We start from the raw sequence: 22,577 nt of genomic DNA on the forward strand, positions 1-22,577 counted from the left end.
CTCCCTCACCAACTTCAAACATGTGCTATCTGAGCAGCTAACCGATCGCTGCAACTGTGCATAGTCTATTGGTAAATAACCCACCCATTTTCACCTACCTCATCCCCACACTGTTTTTATTTATTTACTTTTCTGCTCTTTTGCACACCAGTATCTCTACCTGTACATGACCATCTGATCATTTATCACTCCAGTGCTAATCTGCAAGGTTGTAATTATTCGCCTACCTCCTCATGCCTTTTGCACACAATGTATATAGACTCGCCTTTTTTGTACTGTGTCATTGACTTGTTAATTGTTTACTCCATGTGTAACTCTGTGTTGTCTGCTCACACTGCTAAGCTTTATCTTGGCCAGGTCGCAGTTGCAAATGAGAACTTGTTCTCAACTAGCCTACCTGGTTAAATAAAGGTGAAATTAAAAAATTAAAAAAATTAAATGTAAAAGTCTGACTTCAACTGTATGTTTACAACTTAAATTCAAGGTTACTTTTGAATATTTTTATGACCCTAAGGGTTTGAAATTTATTAGATATAAGCAAGTACATACTGCGCCCGTGCTCTAAAACATTAGTAGTTTTGTGAAATGCTTGTGCTTATGGTTAGTCTGCTAGCGGTCTCTTTTATCCTGTTTGATAATTATGCAATGAAAGAAGGAAACTGCAACGTTTTGATGTATTCCAGGAAATCTACTTGAATAAATCATCGTGACATTCATTGTGATTTTGTTTTTCAAAAATATTGATTTTCAAGCAGGTTTTCCCGCAGTTGATTGATTTTAGAAACATGTTGGTCGTCTCGCGTTGTAATAACTTTCCACCCCAGCAGATGGGAGCAGTGTGACTTTTTTTTGCCTCTTCCATACTCTACAGAAACAAGAAGAAGAATCCATTCCAACACTAGCGGTAGCAAGCTACCAAAGCCCATCTATGTGTCTGCAAATGAATATATAACTCGGGATTTTATGCATTTAGGTTCGGGTTTGTTTTGCCAAAATGCATAACGTCAGGATTTCCATTCCATCGTTCCGTTCAGAGGACAATCCGATGGAGAAAGGTTACACGGTAAGATATTGAATGTATGCACCAGTAAGCCTCCGAAAAACAACAATCATAGCTAACATTGCAAATTTACAACAAATGGTTGAAAACAAACCAATAGCATATTTATTAACTTTGATTATTGTTAGCGACTCTCAAGGCAAACTGTCAACCAATGCTGTCAACTAACGTTTATTTAACGTGACGAGACCGAGTGAGAGTAGAGAAGACCCGGTTGGCGCGATCCATTCCATTTCACAGACAGTGAAAACGTTTTTGACGATAACACTGACAGGATGTGAAACATCAATCAACTGCTTTAACACGTTCCCTGACCTCCCGGTTTTTCCTTGATAGCAAAGTTACTAAAGAGTAGTTTGGTGCAATTTAATGTATTGTGTTGAAAAATGTTGTTTTAAATGGCCATCACTGTCGATTGTGAATTGATTCAAGGCATATCTCTCTATACGTTCACATTTCCTAACCATGATCACTTTCTTTTCATCACCAGGTCTTTAAAATTGAGGTACTAATGAATGGTAGACAGCATACAGTGGAGAAGCGCTACAGTGAATTCCATAATCTGCATAAAATAGTGAGTTTGTGTACCACTGACATTTACACTACATGACCAAAAGTATGTGGACACCAGCTTGTTGAACATCTCATTACAAAATCATGGGGGATTAATAGGGAGTTGGTCTCCCGTTTGCTGCTATAACAGCCTCCACTCTTCTAGGAAGGCTCTCCACTAGATGTTGGAACATTGCTGTGGGGACTTGCTTCCATTCAGCCATGAGCATTAGTGAGGTTGGGCGCAGTCGGTGTTCCAATTCATCCCAAAGGTGTTCGATGGGGTTGAGGTCAGGGCTCTGTGCAGGCAAGTCAAGTTCTTCCACACCGATCTTGACAAACCCATTACTGTATGTACCTCGCTTTGTGCACAGGGGCATTGTCATGCTGAAACGGGAAAGGGCCTTCCCCAAACTGTCGCCACAATGTTGGAAGCACAGAATCGTCTAGAATGTCATTGTATGCTGTAGCGTTAAGATTTCCCTTCACTGGAACTAAGGGCCTAGCCCAAACCATGAAAAACAGCCCCAGATCATTAATCCTCCTCCACCAAACTTTACAGTTGGCACTATGCATTGGGGCAGGTGCCATTCTCCTACCATCCGCCAAACCCAGATGGTGAAGCATGATTCATCATTCCAAAGAACGCCTTTCCACTGAAATGGTGGCGAGCTTTACACCACTCCAGCCGGCGCTTGGCATTGCGCATGGCTGCTCGGCCATGGAAACCCATTTCATGAAGCTCCCGATGAACAGTTCCCGTGCTGACATTGCTTCCAGAGGCAATTTGGAACTCGGTAGTGAGTGTTGCTACCGAGGATAGATTATTTTTTACGCATTTCAGCACTCGGCGGTCCCGTTCTGTGAGCTTGTGTGGCCTATCACTTCGCCGTTGTTGCTCCTAGATGTTTCCACTTCACAATAACACGCCATTCTAAGATGGCGCTGAAGACCATGGCTGACGTTTTACATTCTTCCAACCAATTGTGCTATTTGTAATATTTTTGTGTGTTTTGTGTACACAAGGTTGCTGCTACCGTCTCTTATGACTGAAAAGAACTGCTGGACATCAGAAAAGCGATTACTCACCGCGGACTGGAAGAAACTTTTTCCTTTAACGAGTCTGACGAGAAGGATATCCTGCTTTCACTGGAACCATGCCTTTTGCATGAAGAAAAGACGCTGGAAAAGAGGACGCAGATCGGGCATCCTGAGAACTCCCAATACCCTCCATTCTTCTCGCTAACGTGCCATCATTGGAAAATAAAATTGATGACCTACAATTAAGATTATCCTACCAACATGACATTTAGACTGTGGCTGAATGAAGATACAGACAAGAGCTAGCAGGATTTTCCATGCACCGGCAGAACAGAGACGCTACCTCTGGTAAGACGAGGGGTGGGGGTGTGTCTTTTTTTAATCAATAACAACTGGTGCGCAATGTCTAATTAAACAAGTCTCGAGGTACTGCTCGCCTGAGGTAGAGTACCTTATGATAAGCTGTAGACCACACTATCTACCAAGGAGTTCTCATCTGTATTATTTGTAGCCGTCTATTTACCACCACAAAACAAAGCTGGCACTAAGACAGCTCTCAACCAACTCTAAGGCCATAAGCAAAGAAGAAAATGCTCACCCAGAAGCGGCGCTCCTAGTGGCCAGGGACTTTAATGTAGTTTTACCAAATTTTTACCAGCATGTCACATGTGCAACCAGGGGAGAAAAATCTAATCACCTTTACTCAACACACAGAGATGCATACAAGGCTCTCCCCTACCCTCCATTTGGCAAATATGACCATAATTCTATCCTGATCCTGCTTACAAGCTAAAACTAAAACAGGACGTACCAGTGACTCGCTAAATACGGAAGTGGTCAGATGACGCAGATGCTACACTACAGGACTGTTTTGCTAGCACAGACTGGAATATGTTCCGGGATTCATCCAATGGCAATGAGGAATACACCACCTCAGTCATCGGCTTCATCAATAAGAGCATCAACGACGATGTCCCCACAGTGACTGTATGTACATATCCCAAACAGAAGCCATGGATTATAGGCTACATCCGCATCAAGCTAAAAGGCTAGAGCTGCCATTTTCAAGGAGCGGGAGAATAATCCAGCCACTTATAAGAAATTCCGCTATGCCCTCACACCAACCATCAAACAAGCAAAGCATCAATACAGAATTAAGATTGAATCCTACTACACCGGCTCTGACGCTCGTCGGATGTGGCAGGGCTTGAAAATTATTACGAACTAAAGGGAAATCGTGACGCAAGCCAACCAGACGAGAGAAATGTCTGTCATGCTCTCTTCGAGGCAAGCAACACTGATGCATGCACGAAAGCAACAGCTGTTCTGGATGACAGTGATAACGCTCTCGGTAGCCGACGTGAACAAAACCTTTAAACAGGTCAATATTCACAAAGCCGCTGGGCCAGACGGATTACCAGGATTCGTGCTCAAAGCATGCGTGGACCAACTGTCAAGTGTCTTCACTGACATTTTCAACCTCTGCCTGACCGAGTCTATAATGCCTACATGTTTCAAGCAGTCCCTGTGCCCAAGGAAGCGAAGGTAACCTGCCTAAATGATTACCGCCCTGTGGCACTCACGTCGGTAGCCATGAAGTAATTTGAAAGGCTGGTCATGGCTCACATCAACAGTATCCTCCCGGACACCCTAGACCCACTCCAATTTGCATACCGCCCCAACAGATCCACAGATGATGCAATCTCAATCGCACTCCACCACTGCCCTTTCTCACCTGGACAAAAGGAACACTTATGTGAGAATGCTGTTCATTGACTACAGCTCAGCGTTCAACACCATAGTGCCCACGAAGCTCATCACTAAGCTAAGGACTCTGGGACTAAACACCTCCCTCTGCAACTGGATCCTGGACTTCCTGACGGGCCGCCCCCAGGGGGTAAGAGTAGGCAACAACACGTCTGCCACACTGATCCTTAACACTGGGGCCACTCAGGGGTGTGTACTTAGTCCCCTCCTGTATTCCCTGTTCACCCACGACTGCGTGGCCAAACACGACTCCAACACTATTAAGTTTGCTGACGACACAATAGTGGTAGCTACGCCTGATCACTGACAACGATGAGACGGCCTATAGGGAGGTCAGAGAACCTGCAGTGTGGTGCCAGGACAACAACCTCTCCCTCAATGTGAGCAAGACAAAGGAGCTGATCGTGGACTACAGGAAAAGGAGGGCCGAACAGGCCCCCATTAACATCAACGGAGCTGTACTGGAGCGGGTTGAGAGTTAAGTTCCTTGGTGTCAACATCACCAACAAACTATCATGGTCCAAACACACCAAGACAGTTGTGAAGAGGGCATCACAAAACCTTTTCCCCCTCAGGAGACAAAGGTTCTACAGCTGCACCATCGAGAGCATCCTGACCGGTTGCATCACCGCCTGGTGTGGCAACTGCTCGGCATCTGAGCGTAAGGCGCTACAGAGGGTAGTGCAAACGGCCCAGTACATCACTGGGGCCAAGCTTCCTGCCATCCAGAACCTATATAATAGGCGGTGTCAGAGGAAAACCCATAAAATTGACTCCAGTCACACACGTTATAGACTTATCTGCTACTGCACAGCCAGCTGTACCGGAGCGCCAAGTCTAGGACCAAAATGTTCCTCAACAGCATCTATCCCCAAGCCATAAGATTGCTGAACAATTTATAAAATTGCCACTGGACAATTGACAATTTACATTGACCCCCCCCCTTTTGTACACTGCTGCTACTCGCTGTTTGTTGTTACCTATGCATAGTCACTTCGCTCCCACCTGCATGTACAGATTACCCCAACTAGCCTCTACCACTGGCTCTGTACCGGTGCCCCCTGTCTATAGCCTCGTTATTCTTGTTACTTTTTATTATTACTTTTTATTTTTGTCTACTTGGTCAATATTTTCTTTTTGAACTGCGCTGTTGGTTAAGGGCTTGTAAGTAAGCATTTCATGGTAAAGTCTACACTTGTTGTATTCGGCGCATGTGATGAATAAACTTTGATTTGAGTTAGAGTTGACAGAGGCAGCTCTAGCAGGGCAGAAATTTGACAAACTGACTTGTTGGAAAGGTGGCATCCAATGACTGTGCCACGTTGAAAGTCACTGAACTCTTCATTAAGGCCATTCTACTGCCAATGTTTGTCTACTGAGATTGCATGGTGGTGTGCTCGATTTTATACACCCGTCAGCAACGGTGTGGCTAAAATTGCCAAATCCATTCATTTGAAGGGGTGTCCACATACTTTTATGTATATATAGTGTATATTCATGATGCAAGAACTGAGCCCACAATACTTTCAGAACATATACTGAGCCATCATTGTCATACGGCTGGACTAGGTTAGTGGGGTGATAATTAGTGGAATAGCCTTAATCTATGGGTGAAGGATATGAAAATCATAATAGCTGGAATTAGGCTTGAGCTAGGCTTAATTTTTCCTCTACCGTAATCCATGCCCTGTGACCATGCTCAATTTGAAATTTGCTTCTTTCAGCTGAAGAAGAGCATAAAGCTGCCTGAGATCCCCTCTAAGCATGTACGTAACTGGGTTCCCAAAGTTCTGGAGCAGAGGAGACATGGTCTGGAACTCTACCTACAGGTAATGGAGAACACCTACAGGTTTACACGGACCATTTCCTCGAACCCATATTTTGTATCAATACAGCTCATTAAAATGGTACAATTACATTTTTTTTCCCAACTTCCATTTGCTTTTGTTTCTTGTGTCCGTTATTTAACAGACTATAGTTATGGAGAATGAAGTTCTCCCAAAGATATTCCTGGATTTCCTCAACATCCGCCACTTTCCCTCGCTGCCAAAAACAGAAAGCTGTGGGTGAGTTTTTACAGTGTGCCCTATATAGAACATCTCACCTCTCTCCACAAGAATAGAGTTCCTGTCTTTATGTAAAAATCCCCAAACTGATTCTGAATCTTGTATGTTTTTCTTTCATTAAAGGTCATTTGAAATGGAATCTGAAGAGTCAAGGTTTGTTAAGTGATTTTGAAAGGTTAATCCATTTTGAATGTTATATTGTATTTGTTCCTATCAATTCCCTGTGTCATTTAATGTTTTCATGTGTATCTGTGTTATTGCCGTTCAAACAGGCAGAAATCCGTCCGGTATTACGTAGCACCGTAATAGTTGCTCTCACTACACTGGAAGTTAATAGGAATACCACTTTTAGATTTCGCAAACCTATATCATACGTTGTCCGATTTCAATACTGGCTGATGTCATAACTCGGGAAGATGTCTTCTCTCAAGTGAGCCATTGACCATATTTTAGTGATATTCCTACCTCGAGATATTTGTAATTGAATCGAGGGTCTAGCACATTATTCCTATTTGTCTGCTTCTTTGGTCCAGGGTGCATTGTATGGTGCAGTTGCCAGAGATATTATAGAAAGGCGATAGGAATGCAGGTTGAACATGGTGAGATTGTATACTCCTAAATTGGTAGTGCAGTTTAGGCGCTTTTTTCCCCCCAGCTAATTAGCTCCGTTACATGCTGATATTGTCTTTGGTAATATTGTGTGTCGCTACGTTTTCTAGCCGTTAGTCAGAGCATTGCTTTGTGGATTTTGTGATCGACTTGAGCTGCAATGGATTTCCACAGCGATTTTTCTATGCTTCTACCAACCTTGTTATAAATGCCAAAATTAAAAATTCTTCTCACATAGTGTTATTTAAGTGTGAATTAGTGGATTTTACCTTTTGTATAGTTTATTTAGTTTATAGTAGTTTGTGTAGGTTAATTCCAAAGTATAATGTCAAAATAGCTTACTATTCAGCATAATGTTGTCAGAGGTCTGGCTTTATCAGGCTTGTGATCCTTAACTTCTCCTTCTCCTCCCTGGTCTCTGTAGTAAACTGACCCATCAGCCAACCATGATCTACCAGCGAGACCCCTACCTGCTCCCATCCACCCACGGTAACATGTCTTTACACATCTTCACACTGCCCATGAATAGACAATCAATATCATTGCAATATTAAAGTTATTATTATTATTATTAAAATACAATAGCTCATCGTTTGAAGGGGAAACGTAATATTGTATAGAACAAATCAGTTTGACTTTTTTTCTCCATAGATACATTTTCAAATGTTGTCATAGAAGGAGTGATACATGGAATATTTTACCCAGACCTTCAACCAAGGTAGAGTTACTGTATGCCAGTTTGGAGGACTTACTACTAACTCTTGACGACAAAGGGATGACTCAGAAATGTACAAGTTGTAAGCGTCTCAATTTTGTGAACATTATTCTAATAGTTGTGTGTGTGGATATATACCATTTTTATCTATTCATAGTCATTTTGTAGTTTGTTTCCCAGCATTAATGGATATGTTGATGAGAGATGCCTTTCCTGAAGTATTGTTACTCAAAGATGAACACTACTGTAACATGGTTGCAAAGGGAGGGTATATTACTGAACATTTTAAAAGTTACTAGTAAACTACCAGAATTTGGTAATTTACAAGGATTTTATTTAATCTACTACGAAACATCGAGTGGCCCATTTGGGTACATCGGATTATCACAGGTGTCTAATCTCTGGCCTTCTGTGTGGCCTTATCACATGTAAAATAAATAATCAAATAAGATCACTTTAAAATAAAAAATGACAACGCTGTCAAAGATTATCCTAAATGTTAACCATCAATTTAGTGAACAACATTGATGTTTAATATTAAATATGCTTTTTTTTCTTCCATTAACTAGGCTATTTTATCTTGAACCATTGGTCTATCCACTAGAAACTCATGGACACAGATATATAAAATGAATACTATACTGACACTCAAAGTTTATTAGGTACACTACCCCGTTAATGAAAATGGAGCTTATGCATATAGCCTTATGGACCAGCAGGCTGCATGCATCTACTAATGGTATTTCCCTAAAATGAAGGTGAGACCTTGCGGTTTTACACTGTGATATGTTGATGAAATAACCTTTAATAGGTCAAACGGTTTAACTCTATATTAGCTATGAATTAATGAAGGACAGCCGATCAAATGCGTGGTTAAAAAGCTGAAATATAAAAAGGGAAGCTGAACTTGTCTGTGTAATAAGATGCATTTTGTTTGTCTGCCTTATCTTAGTGTGTCTCTATTGAAAAGAAGAACAATGTGGTTCATTGTTGCTCTTTTTGAATGTGGGATTGCTGCTGTAAACCTACAACAAAGGGCCATTTAAAATGCCAGAGTTTTGATCCAACTTAGTGACTGAAGCACTCCAGAGCTAAACTCTTAGCGGTGCTGTAATGTTCCACTGTGCGTAATTCACAGTGGATACTTTTTTGAAGAGTTTAGTTGGTCTAACATTTACTTTGCACTTGTCATTCGTTAGACAATTATGGATGGTTAATACTATAGATACTCTAAAATATGAGGATGGTCTGGGCATTCTATTGACTAGAATTCTCTGCCATCCTTTTTCTATCCAACGTGTTCTCTGAATTGAGACCAGGTGGACACTAAGCACACTTAGTGAATCATTTTTCATTTGTTAAATGAAAGGTAAACTTGGGTTAGTTTGTCATGTATAGAATTGTCCACTTCAACTGAGAAAAGCATGCCCGGTGTTAACAAATCCAATGATTTTTAATTATTTTTTAAATCTTGTGTATATAGCATATGTATGTCCTGTACAGTATGTATCTTGTGCCATGACACCCTACCATTAATGACACTGTGGTGTTGTACTGTAGCACTTTAGGCAGAGCACAGTAATCTGTAAAATATCATGATTAAGACAGACTGCAATAAAGCATGACACTTCAATACCAGTTTCTTTTTTTCTCAACTAATGAGTGAAACTTCCTGGCATTTGTGTGGACTACATATTCATGAAACTTTTTACATTTCCCCCATTTAAGGTTTACCCAAAATCTGAAAAATACATGAGCGTTCAAGTTCAAAACACTGAGAATGCGAATATTGTATCATGTTATTAGAAAAGTACCAGCTGCATTATGGAATGCAAATGGTGACATTGATACCATAGGTTTCATAGTAAAGCTAGCATATGAAGTTCAGCTCCACATTCTCCACACATTCATTCATTTACTAATACATTTTCTCACACACAAACAATACTCCTAGAGCTCATCGTGGCCAACCTCATCCTGATTGTCTCTGGTTCCTTCATGGTGGAAAAGGCCACTTCACTGGTCAGCTGCTCCAGAGGAGGGAGGCCCACTGTCAGGTTACGCATAGCTATGGCTGTCATCAGAAACCTACAACACAGAGCTCATGGTACCCTCAAAGATATGTTCCTTATATTTACAATCTATGACATGCACTCCTTCCTAAAATGCTAATGTCTACATTAAATAGAATTCAGTTTCCACATTTTTTTAAACCAGCACCATCTGAACATTAACCTCGACGGGATCGGTGCCCCCACGGAACGGTTGAGCTAACGTGATTAGCATAAGGTTGTAAGTAACAACAACAAAATAATCCCAGGACATAAATGTATTAATAAACCAATTAGGCACATTTGGGCAGTCTTGATACAACATTTTGAACAGCTGTGCATTGGATCAGTCTAAAACTTGCTGCTATCTAATGGGCAAAATCTAATTTGCGCATGGGCTGGAATAATACATTATGGACTTTTTCTTGCATTTCAACAAGGGTGTGAAAAAAAACAAACAAACATATCTGTTACCAGATCTAATGTGTTATATTCTACATTAATTTCACATTTCCACAAACTTCAGTGTTTCCTTTCAAATGGTATCAAGAATATGCATATCCTTACTTCAGGTCCTGAGTTACAGGCAGTTAGAGTTGAGTATGCCATTTTAGGTGAAAATTGAAGAAAAGGGTCAGATCCTTAAGAGATGTTAAGATACACTACATGGCCAAAAGCAGCCACACACAAGCCTAAGATCACCATGCCAAGCGTAAGCTGGAGTGGTGTAAAGCTCGCAACCATTGGACTCTGGAGCAGTGGATAAGCGTTCTCTGGAGTGATGAATCACACTTTACCATCTGGCAGTCCGACGGACAAATCTGGGTTTGGCGGAAGCCAGGAGAACGCTACCTGCCCGAATCCATAGTGCCAACTGTATAGTTTGGTGGAGGAGGAATATGGTCTGGGGCTGTTTTTCATGGTTCAGGATAGGCCCCTTATTTCCAGTGAAGGGAAATATTAATACTGCAGCATATAATGACATTCTAAACAATTCTGTGCCTCCAACTTTGTGGCAACAGTTTGGGGAAGACACTTTCCTGTTTCAGCATGACAATGCCCCCGTGCTCACTAATGCTCTTGTGGCTGAATGGAAGCAAGTCCCCGCAGTAATGTTCCAACATCTAGTGAAACGCCTTCCCAGAAGTGTGGAGGCTGTTATAGTAGCAAAGGAGGATCAACTCCATATTAATGCCCATGATTTTGTAATGAGATGTTCAACAAGCAGGTGTCCACATACTTTTGGTCATGTAATGTATGTGAAAATGGCACATTTCTATGTTTTGTAGTAAAAAAGATAAGTGATAAATTTGTAGACAATTGGTTAAAATCATATGATGCATACCGATGTCATTGGAAACACTCTTTATCTTTTTTACTACAAAACATAGAAACGCGCCAAGCTGGTGCACAATACCAGTGGAAAGTGGAGGAATCGCATGGGTTTAAGAGAAGACAGGATAATGACTATAATCCTCATGGGGAAATTGTTTGTGGACAAGGACATTGAGACAAATACAGACATAAGTACAAGTTTTGTCATGGGTTTTGTTAGTTGCAATGAAAACAAAACACTCACGTTTGCCACAGCATGTAGTACTTTCACAGTAAACCGGTTCAGCCTTTCGAACATGTTGGGTTCCCTGTGCTTCTTCACTTCCTTAGTTCGTCACTGTCGGCGTAGAAACAGCTGGACGATGGGATCCGTCACATTGACCTCTGACCCCTCATCGTTGTCTCCAGTGATGAGTGGCTGGAGCTCTGGAGGCAGGGGCTCTGTTTCTGTGGGGGCAAGACAATGTGTTAGCTTAGCACAGTGTTTCCCAACCCTGGTCCTCCAGTATCCTCAACAGTACACATTTTATTATAACCCTGGACAAGCACACCTGATTCAACTTGTCAACTAATTATCAAGCCCTTAATGAGTTGAATGAGGTGTGTTTGTACAGGGTTACAACGAACATTAACTGTTGGCGGTACAGGATGACCAGGTTTGGGAAACACTGGCTTAGCACTTCCTTTGTGTTGCGTGCTAGTTCCTATTGTGTGTGTTCGTTCCATTTGTATGTACACTGCATACGGAAAGTATTTAGACCCCTTGACTTTTTCCACATTTTGTTACGTTAGTCTTATTCTAAAATTGATTAAATTAAATAGTTTTCCCCCCTCATCAATCTACACCCAATAACCCATAATAACAAAAGCAAAAACAGGTTTGTAGAAATTTTCGAAAATGTATAAATTGTAAAAAGATGACATTTACATAAGTATTCAGACCCTTTACTCAGTACTTTGTTGAAGCACCTTTGGCAGAGATTACAGCCTCGTGTCTTCTTGAGTATGACACTACAAGCGTGGCACACCTGTATTTGGGGAGTTTGTACAATTCTTCTCTGCAGATCCTCTCAAGCGCCCCAGTCTGAGGTCCTGAGTGCTCTGGAGCAGGGTTTCATCAAGGATCTCTCTGTACTGTGCTCCGTTTATCTTTCCCTCAATCCTGACTAGTCTCCCTGTCCCTGCCGCTGAAAAACATCCCCACAGCTTGATGCTGCCACCACCATGCTTCACCGTGGAGAAGGTGCCAGGTTTCCTCCAGACGTGACGCTAGGCATTCAGGCCAAATAGTTAAATCTTGTTTCTCATGGTCTGGTAGTCCTTTAGGTGCCTTTTGGCAAACTCCAAGCGGGCTGTCATGTGCCTTTTACTGTGGAGTGGCTTCCATCTGGCCACTCTACCATAAAGGCCTGATTGGTGAAGTGCTGCAGAGATGGTTGTCCTTCTGGAAGGTTATCCCATCTCCACAGAGGAACTCTGGAGCTCTGTCAGAGTGATCATCGGGTTCTTGGTCACCTCCCTGACCAAGGCCCTTCTCCCCCGATTGCTCAATTTGGCCAGGCTGCCAGCTCTAAGAAGAGTCTTGGTGGTTCCAAACTTATTTTATTTAAGAATGATGGAGGCCACTGTGTTCTTGGGGACCTTCAATGCTGCAAAAATGTTTTGCTACTCTTCCCCAGATCTGTGCCCCGACACAATCCTGTCTCGGAACTCTACGTACAATTCCTACGACCTCATGGCTCAATTAAAAATCAATTGAATTGACCACAGGTAGACTATATACTTATGTAAATAAGGTACGTTTAAAAATTTTAATAAAGGGGCAAAAATGTCACACAAAAATATGTTTTTGCTTTGTTGTTGTGAGGTAGCGTGTATATTTTTAAGGAACATTTATTGAATCAATTTCAGAATAAGGCTGTAACGTACAAAATGTTGAAAAGGCGAAGGGGTCTGAATACTTTCCGAATGCGCTGTATATTTAAGCCCTGACCTGTTCCGTTGCGGACCCGCTCCTGCAGTTCAAACAGCTTAGAGAAGTTCCTCTGTAGCGCTGCCTCTGTGGTGTTGCCGTAGATGTACATGTAGCAGGACGGCTCCTCAGCCCCAGCAGGAAGCTGCTGACACACACATACAATTAGTACTCCTAGCAACATCATGGCAACTGGAATGTGAAACTTCTGTTTAGCAGTAAGTTCCATACCATTATAATGACTACAGTACAGCTGTCATCCATTGAAGGGTGTTATTACAGGCTGGCTGAAGCAGGTAGGGTGATGAAGGAACATACCTGCTTCTGCTCTCCAGGTTGGAGCGTGTAGTTCTCCTTCTCATCCACTATCTTAACATTCAGCAGGCCCTGCAGCACCTGCACACTGGTGTTGCCCAGGTCCTCACTGACATAGTTATCTAGGTGGAGACCTAGAGGCAAGACGAACCAACACGTGCATGATTAGGATTGAAATGTACTTTGGGTGAGGAATCAGTAATCACCATGTTGGCCCTTTCCTATTCTTTCTATACACCAAGACACTCGGCTCCGTCATATCCTCACATGGTCTCTCCTATCATTACTATGAGGATGACAACTACTTTTCTCCTTCTCCCCCCTTCTGACACCCAGGTGGCGACACCCATCTCTGCGTGCCTGGCAGATATCTCAGCTTGGATGTCGGCCCACCACCTCAAGCTCAACCTCGACAAGACGGAGCTGCTCTTCCACCTGGGGAAGGCCTGCCCGCTCAAAGACCTCTCCATCACGATTGACAACTCCAGTGTCAGCTTCTGAGTGTGCAAAGCACCTTGGTGTGACCCTGGACAACACCCTGTCATTCTCTACAAACATCAAAGCAGTGACTCGCTCCTAGCTTGTGCCATCAAAACCCCTGCAACTTATCCATAACGCTGCAGCCCTCCTGGTTTTCAACCTTCCCAAGTTCTCCCATGTCACCCCGCTCCTCCGCACACTCCACTGGCTTCCAGACGAAACTTGCATCCATTACAAGACCATGGTGCTTGCCAACAGAGCAGCAAGAGGAACTGCCACTCCCTACCTTCAGGCTATGCTCAAACTCTACACCACCGCTGGTCTCTTGGCCCTCCCATTCCTACAGTAGGGCAGCTCCCGCTCAGCCACAGCCCAGTACAAACTCTTCTCTGTCCTGGCACCTCAATGGTGGAACCAGCTTCCCCGTGAAGCTATGACAGCTATGAGTCCCTGCCGATCTCCTGAAGGCACCTCAAACCCTACCTCTTCAAAAAGTATCTTAAAATGAATGCACTAACTAAGTCGCTCTGGATAAGAGTCTGCTAAATGACTAAAATATAATTACTCTCAATGGAAAACAATGAGGGATTGGGGGAGACCCCGAACCTGGGAAGTCTGCGATGAAGACTGTCTGGTTGTCCAAAGAGTCCTCTATTCAGGGAGAGAGGTCCACCAGCAAGGTGTGAGCCATGGATTTGGGCGTAATGGTGACCAGTCTGCCTTCACAATGTTCACACGGGGGTCAAAGATCCTAACTGAAGAGAAAAGATAATTCAAGACCAAACTGCAAAGAACATTTCTATCCATGTGGAGGATGTGAAAGATCACAAAAAGGCCATGTTGTACCGTTGTTGGAAGCATTCATTGATGGACACCCAGATGTCAAAGTAGATCTCTGGGCCAGAGATGTTGTAGTGAGGCAGGTGGCATACTGCTTCAGCATGCCCCCATGGTCCTTACACCGCCGACTCTGAGTGAACACCTACAGGTGCACCACAGAACTATTTCAGAACATGTAAATACGCACACACAAAACATGAACACCACATGAATGGGGTATACATAAGACATTCACAACACCTTTATGGAACCAGTCATAACACCTTCATGAGTATTGCAGTATGAGGTACTCAGATCTGCCTTCTCCCAGATACCGTCACAGAAAAGTTCATAATTAAATAAGATATACGCAAAATATTTTCTAGAAAGGTGTTTTAAGTGAATGAATGAACATTATGGGTGATCTCCATTCACAACGTGTTCTTATCTCTGAGGTCCTACTGTATGTAGGGCTGATGACTCTGTATGTAGTTCACTTAAAATCAGACCCAGAGTGCCATCATTGTTCAGATGGGATGTTGAATGGTTAATGAATCGACTTGAGCTTATACTCCTCAGTGTCACATTGCCCATGTTTTCCACTTTTGCTTTCTGACCTTTCCTATGACTCTATATTGGTGTTATGGTTCAGTGGCTCACCCCAGGGTTGAGGTATCCAACCTCTCCTGTTTTTCCATCTTGGTAGGTGATCTTGACATGCTGGTGGGAGCGAGAGTGAACCATCATATTCCAGGAGTACCCATACAGGCCATTGGTATAGCCCAAGGTCAAAAAGCAATATAAATACACATTTGTGCACATAATTTTAGAGAAATAAGCATTTTGTGCTTAGATCTTTTATTTCAGCTCTGAAAACACATTACATGTTGTTTATATATATATATATTGGAGACAATAAAAGGCCACTCTAAAAATGTGCAAGTTTGTCACACAATACAATGCCACAGAAGTCTCAAGTTGAGGGAGTTTGCAATTAGCATGCTGACTATAGGAAAGTCCACCACAGCTGTTGCCAGAGATTTTAATGTTCATCATAACATTGTTTTAGAGAATTTGTCAGTGCGTCCAAACACAGACCATGTGTAACCATGCCAGCCCAAGACCTCCACATCCGGCTTCTTTCACCTGCGGGATCATCTGAGACCAGATACCCAGACAGCTGATGACACTGAGAAGTATTTGTCTCTTTCTTTCTGTCTGTCTGTCTTTTTGTGGGGAAGAACTCATTCTGATTTGCTGAGACCCGGCTCCCAAATGGGTGGGCCTATGGCTGCGCCCACCCATGGCTGCACCCCTGCGCAGTCATGTAAAATCCATAGATTACGGCTTAATTTATTTATTTCAATTGACTGACTTTCTTATATGAACTGTAACTCAGGAAAATCGTAGAACTTGTTCCATTGTTGTGTTTATATTTTTGTTCAGTATATATCACACTGAACATACCAAAGATTAGGAACACCTTCCTAATATTGAGTTGCACTCCCCGACACTTTTGCCCTCAGAACAGCCTCAATTCATTGGGGCATGGAATCTACAAGGTGTCAAAAGCGTTCCACAGAGATGCTGGCGCATGTTCACTCCAATTCATCCCACATTTGTGTCAAGTTGGCTGGATGTCCATTCAGCCAACATTCTTCCTACACACAGGAAACGGTTGAGCATGAAAAACCCAGCAACGCTGCAGTTCTTGACACAAACTGGTGCGCTTGGCACCTAATACCATACCCAGTTCAAAGGCACTTCAATTTTATGTAATGGCCATTCACCCTTTGAATGGCAGACGTTTAAAAAAAATCGGATTTTTGTGCATCTGTCTCCTCCCCTTCACCTACACTGATTGAAGTGGATTTAACAAATGACATCAATAAGGGATCATGGATTCACCTGGTCAGTCTGTCTTGAAAGAGCAGGTATTCTTAATTTGTTGTATACTCAATGTACACACACACACACACACACACACACACGGTGCCTTCGGAAAGTATTCAGACCCCTTGACTTTTTCCACATTTTGTTATAATAGTCTAAAATGTATTAAATATTTTTTCCCCCTCATCAATCTACACACAATACCCCATAATGACAAAGCTAAAAACTGAAATATCACATTTACATAAGTATTCAGACCCTTTACTCAGTAGTTTGTTGAAGCACAGCGATTACAGCCTCGAGTCTTCTTGAGTATTACTCTACAAGCTTGGCACACCTGTATTTGGGGAGTTTCTCCCATTCTTCTCTGCAGATCCTCTCAAGCTGTCAGGTTGAATGGGGAGCATTACTGCACAGCCAATATCTGGTCACTAAGTTGACTGTGCCTTTAAACAGCATGGAAAATTCCAGAAAATGATGTCATGGCTTTAGAAGCTTCTGATAGGCTAATTGACATAATTTGAGTCAATTGGAGGTGTACCTGTGGATGTATTTCAAGGCTACTTTCAAACTCAGTGCCTCTGCTTGACATCATGGGAAAATCAAAAGAAATCAGCCAAAACCTAAGAACATTTTTTTGTAGACCTCCACAAGTCTGGTTCATCCTTGGGAGCAATTTCCAAACGCCTGAAGGGGTACCATGTTCATCTGTACAAACAATAGTACGCAAGTATAAACACAATGGGACCGCGCAGCCGTCATATCGCTCAGGAAGGAGACGCCTTCTGTCTCCTAGAGATGAACGTACTTTGGGGCAAAAAGTGAAAATCAATCCCAGAACAGCAGCAAAGGACCTTGTGAAGATGCTGGAGGAAACAGGTAGAAAAGTATCTATATCCACAGTAAAACAAGTCCTATATCAACATAACCTGAAAGCTCAGCAAGGAAGAAGCCACCGCTCCAAAACCGCCATAAAAAAGCCAGACTACGGTTTGCAACTGCACATGGGGACAAAGATTGTACTTTTTGGAGAAACGTCCTCTGGTCTGATGAAACAAAAATAGAACTGTTGGCCATAATGACCATCGTTATGTTTGGAGGAAAAGGGGGAGGCTTGCAAGCCAAAGAACACCATCCCAACTGTGAAGCACAGGGGTGGCAGCATCATGTTGTGGGGGTGCTTGCTGAGAGAGGGACTGGTGCACTTCACAAAATAGATGGCATCATTAGGTAGGAATATTTTGTGGATATATTGAAGCAACATCTCAAGACATCAGTCAGGAAGTTGAAGCTTGGTTGCAAATGGGTCTTCCAAATGGACAATGACTCAAAGCATACTTCCAAAGTTGTGGCAAAATGGCTTAAGGACAACAAGGTCAAGGTACTGGAGTGGCTATCACAAAGCCCTGACCTCAATCCTATAGAAAATTTGTGGGCAGAACTGAAAAAGCAAGGAGGCCTACAAACCTGACTCAGTTACACCAGCTGTCAGGAGGAATGGGCCAAAATTCACCCAACTTATTGTGGGAAGCTTGTGGAAGACTACCCAAAACGTTTGACCCAAGTTTAAATTATTTAAGGTATTGCTACCAAAAACTAATTGAGTGCATGTAAACTTCTGACCCACTTGCGTAGTGATGAAATAAATAAAAGCTGAAATAAATAATTCCTTCTACCATTATTCTGACATTTCACATTCTTAAAATAAAGTGGTGATCCTAACAAGGTGAATTTGTACTAGGATTAAATGTCAGGAATTGTGAAAAACTGACTTTAGATGTATTTGGCGAAGGTGTATGCAAACTTCTGACTTCAGCTGTATGTAAGGAATATTATAAGGGACAGTATAAGATCCCTTTCTACTACCCCTGAACAAGGCAGTTAACCCACTGTTCCTAGGTTGTCATTGAAAAAAATAATTTGTTCTTAACTGACTTGCCTAGTTAAATACAGGTCAAATAAAAAACAGAACTGCAATCCAGATCAGGACAGCAGAATGTATGGACCAGTTTTACTTCTACAATGCCATGTTCCACACCCCTCTGCAATTCCCATCGTTCTGCTGACTCAAGCTAGTCTACGCTACTGTTTGGTGCTGACGGATAGCAGTGTTGACACTGATTGAGCAATTATTCTGGTAACCCGTAGAGTTGGGAAATAACTTTAGCTGACAGTACACTCAGTGACTCCCAACTGTGACAATCAAATCAGGGCTTTTTCTTAATTTAATACATGGAAAGGACTACAAGTTTATCACAAACTCATCCTCCATTTCAACAGGAGTAGTACCTATGTGATGAAGTGAGAGTAAGGCAGGAAGAACTGTTCAGCCAGGTACAGAATGGTGAACAGAGTTGCCAGCTTGTGTTTAAACCGTGTTTTGGAGGCCTTGGGGGCAGAATGGATCCTGTAGAGGTGTTTTGGGTCTCTGGGTAAACACAGGAGATGCTGGGCTGTGGGGGAGGAGATGTGAGCGGCAGCACTGGCATGAGGAACTCTGGGAAGCGACTAAAGAAGTTCCTGGGCCAGTCGGGGTAGCAGAAGAGAGGACTCGTGGCCAGCATGGTGTAGGCAAACATACCGGCAGATAAAATAAAGGACAATGTGATCAGTAGGGGATTATAGATGAACTTAAATAGTGGATCATTATAGAAAAGATAGCTTTGAAATGCTTTCTGGGACACAGGAGACTGCTTGCATTATGTTGCCCTCAAGGTTAGGCCGTCATTGTAAATAAGAATTTGTTCTTAACTGACTTCCCTCGTTAAATAAAAAATACAAATAAGTGATAAAGAAATGCAATCGTTTAATGACTAGGTTTAGTAATTACAAGCAGCCCTCACGGATTTTGTAGTTTGAATTATAATATTTGATCATTCGTTACGATAACTAAATACAATTAATCAATGGGTTCTCACCGATGCTGAAGAGTGGGGAATTCATACAGTGAAAGTAACTGACAAAGAAAATGCCAAAAGGGCAGATCCAGACGAAGACCACCTCCATGGACAACCAGTAGACCTACCGTTTCATTAGGCAGAATCATCCTGTGGGACAGACACACAGGATAAAACACATACAATCTTGTGAGATTGGGGCAGTTTGATAAGCCGTGCAAAACATGACAGACCAGGGCCCTGTTTAACTAACCTGAAAGGGTAAAAAAAGGCCAATGGTGTGCCAAGTATGACATGAAATATTCCCCACCCAGTCTGCATCCAATTTCTTGATTCCAGCAATGAAGTGTACTATGAAAATCTGCCAAGGACATATATCAAGATATTCATATTATAGGAGCATCCTAAAAGTTTATCACACATATGTAATTAGGCAGATACTCTTAATAGAGTAGTAATGAAGACAAGTTTCCATGGATTCAATATAATGAATTTGGCACAGACCTGAAACCTCAGAAGAGTACAGTTCCAAAGTGGCACTTGGGCATTGTTTTTCTTAGGATTACATAATCCATCTATTGACCTGAAAATAATAATATACAGTACCAGTCAAAAGTTTGGACACACCTCATTCAAGGGTTTTTACTATTTTACTATTTTTACTATTTTCTTCATTGTAGAATAATAGTGAAGATATCAAAGCTATGAAATAACACATATGGAAAAAGGTGGCTACTTTTTGATGACAGCTTTGCACACTCTTGGCATTCTCTCAACCAACTTCACAAGGTAGTCACCTGGAATGCATTTCAATTAACAGGTGTGCCTTGTTAAGTTAATTAATGCGTTTAAGCCAATCAGTTGTGTCGTGACATGGTAGGGATGGTATACAGACGATAGCCCTATTTGGTAAAAGACCAAATAGGTACATATTAGGGCAAGAACAACTCAAATAAGCAAAGAGAAACGACAGTCCATCATTACTTTAAGTCATGAAAGTCAGTCAATCCGGAAAATGTCAAGAACTTTTAAAGTTTCTTAAAGTGCAGTCGCCAAAACCATCAAGTGTTACCAGCCTCAGAAATTGCAGCCTAAATAAATGCTTCACAGAGTTCAAGTAACAGACACATCTCAACATCAACTGTTCAGAGGAGACTGAGTGAATCAGGTCGAATTGTTGTATAAAAAAACACTACTAAAGGACACCAATATGAAGAAAAGACTTGCTTGGGCCAAGAAACACAGGAGCAATGCACATTATTCCAAATTTGAGATTTTTGGTTCCAACTGACTCAGAGTAGGTGAATGGATGATCTCCGCATGTGTGGTTCCCACCGTGAAGCATGGAGGAGGAGGTGTGATGGGGTGGGGGTGCTTTGCTGGTGACACTGTCTGTGATTTATTTAGAATTCAAGGCACACTTAACCAGCATGGCTACCACAGCATTTTGCTGAGATACGCCATCCCATCTGGAACTGCATCAGGCCTCCAATCACCCGACCTCAACTGAAATGGGATGGTTTAGGAAGAGTTGGACCGCAGAGTGAAGGAAAAGTAGCCAACAAGTGCTCAGCATATGTGGGAACTTCTTCAAGACTGTTGGAAAAGCATTCCTCATTAAGCTGGTTGAGAGAATGCAAAGTGTGCAAAGCTGTCATCAAGGCAAAGGGTGGCTACTTTGAAGAATCTCAAATATCTTTTTGTTTAACACTTTTTTGTTTGCAAAATAATTCCATGTGTTATTTCATAGTTTTGATATCTTCACTATTATTCTACAATATAGAAAATAATAAAGATCGAAAAACTCCTGAATGATTAGGTGTGCCCAAACTTTTGACTGGTACCGTATGTACATAAGTGTGCATACACACACACACACACACACACACACACACACACACACACACACACACACACACACACACACACACAGAGAGAGAGAAAGATACTGAAAAAAAGAATGTCAATCAACCAAATATATTATACCGAACAGCTCTTTAGTACAATGGTTTCACAAGAGGTTAACTACTCACCAATATCTATTGGCATCCCATGAATGTCAACTGGAAGCCAATGAGGCCGTAAAGGTAAGAGTGGTTGTTCCATGCTGTTTTGTCCAGGAAGAAGATGAACCAGTCGGTGGATATGAACATGAGACAGGAGAGGTGGTAGAAACAGCCCAGCATGATTCCCACAGCACCCATAAAGAAGACCCAAACATGGAAATTGAACATTGATGCTCTCATTAAAAGACACACACACAAAGGGAATAGCATACAGTTGCTGTTCTAATCACTGAATCAGAACTTGACCTACTAAAGAGAATCATCACATAGACCAGGTCCATATAATCATGAGGCAGCGGCTGCAGGAAGTTGAAGAGAGAGAAGCGGCACACGGGAGCCCCATCCAGGTACTTGTAGTCCAGGTGGCTAAAGCATTCTCAGGCACAAATTAAAATGACAGATCCTGCAGCCCTTTTGACTCAGGATAACTAAGCTTAGTGAAAGTGACTGACAGCTCACCAAACAGGAAGTGGAAGATGCCCAGAGAAGCAGGGTCAGTCGGGCGGTTTAGGAGATACACCAGGTGATGCCAGGAGGACAGGTCCTCCTTCTCAAACCCAAACAGATGCTTCATCCTGCTCTCACTTTCCACTACCCCCTCTGCTGTTGGTGCCGTGTCCTTGTCCATGGTCCCTTCATCACTACTCCCAGAAGAGTCCCCCTGTTCTGAAGACTACTCAATGAAAGGAGCACCTAAGCCAATTCACACTTCATAAGAGAAACATCTTTACCCTACTGTTCACAAGAATGCAATAGGTATGTGTTGTGTACTGTATGTAAATTCCACAATGCACTATAAACCATAAGACACAATTAATATAAATATAAACACTTAATTGATTATCCTGATCATAAACTCATTGCGTATGTTGCACGTATAAGGATGTAATGCAACTCACTCACCGTAATTCACGTATTACTCAAGCTAAATCTCACCTT

At 42.2% G+C, this 22,577-nt stretch overlaps 2 protein-coding genes across 3 annotated transcripts in view; one reads left to right on the forward strand and one right to left on the reverse strand.

Moving 5' to 3' along the window:
- The window catches only part of LOC135517882 (prosaposin-like), a 95,491-nt gene that overhangs the window by 72,291 nt on the left and 623 nt on the right, over nt 1-22,577 (reverse strand). Inside the window, exons 2-12 of one of the 2 annotated variants that reach the window (XM_064942560.1) lie at nt 22,098-22,304; nt 21,606-21,679; nt 20,077-20,155; nt 19,826-19,933; nt 18,965-19,722; nt 15,443-15,502; nt 14,810-14,945; nt 14,570-14,714; nt 13,487-13,617; nt 13,190-13,313; nt 11,441-11,643 (exon numbers count right to left, since the gene is read on the reverse strand). The gene's annotated coding sequence lies outside the window, so the exon portion shown is untranslated. Of the gene's footprint in view, nt 1-11,440; nt 11,644-13,189; nt 13,314-13,486; nt 13,618-14,569; nt 14,719-14,809; nt 14,946-15,442; nt 15,503-18,964; nt 19,723-19,825; nt 19,934-20,076; nt 20,156-21,605; nt 21,680-22,097; nt 22,305-22,577 lie in introns of both variants that reach the window. The other variant, XM_064942559.1, reaches the window with a different exon arrangement.
- On the forward strand, nt 881-9,443 carry LOC135517883 (sorting nexin-24-like). Its single transcript, XM_064942561.1, has 7 exons — nt 881-1,063; nt 1,551-1,634; nt 6,145-6,249; nt 6,392-6,486; nt 6,610-6,639; nt 7,520-7,584; nt 7,747-9,443. Exons 1-7 carry the CDS (start codon nt 995-997, stop codon nt 7,815-7,817), a joined length of 519 nt encoding a protein of 172 aa, XP_064798633.1. The 5' UTR covers nt 881-994; the 3' UTR covers nt 7,818-9,443.

The sequence above is a fragment of the Oncorhynchus masou genome, chromosome 28, assembly GCF_036934945.1.
Source record: "Oncorhynchus masou masou isolate Uvic2021 chromosome 28, UVic_Omas_1.1, whole genome shotgun sequence".
In the NCBI taxonomy this organism is placed as follows: domain Eukaryota; kingdom Metazoa; phylum Chordata; class Actinopteri; order Salmoniformes; family Salmonidae; genus Oncorhynchus; species Oncorhynchus masou.

Bases quoted from the DNA above. Each gene is read 5' to 3' on its own strand.
- LOC135517883 (XM_064942561.1), top strand. From the start codon at position 995: ATGCATAACGTCAGGATTTCCATTCCATCGTTCCGTTCAGAGGACAAT. The intron at 1,064-1,550 runs GTAAGATATTGA...TTTCATCACCAG, and splicing joins CGATGGAGAAAGGTTACACG to GTCTTTAAAATTGAGGTACT. The intron at 6,250-6,391 runs GTAATGGAGAAC...GTTATTTAACAG, and splicing joins GTCTGGAACTCTACCTACAG to ACTATAGTTATGGAGAATGA.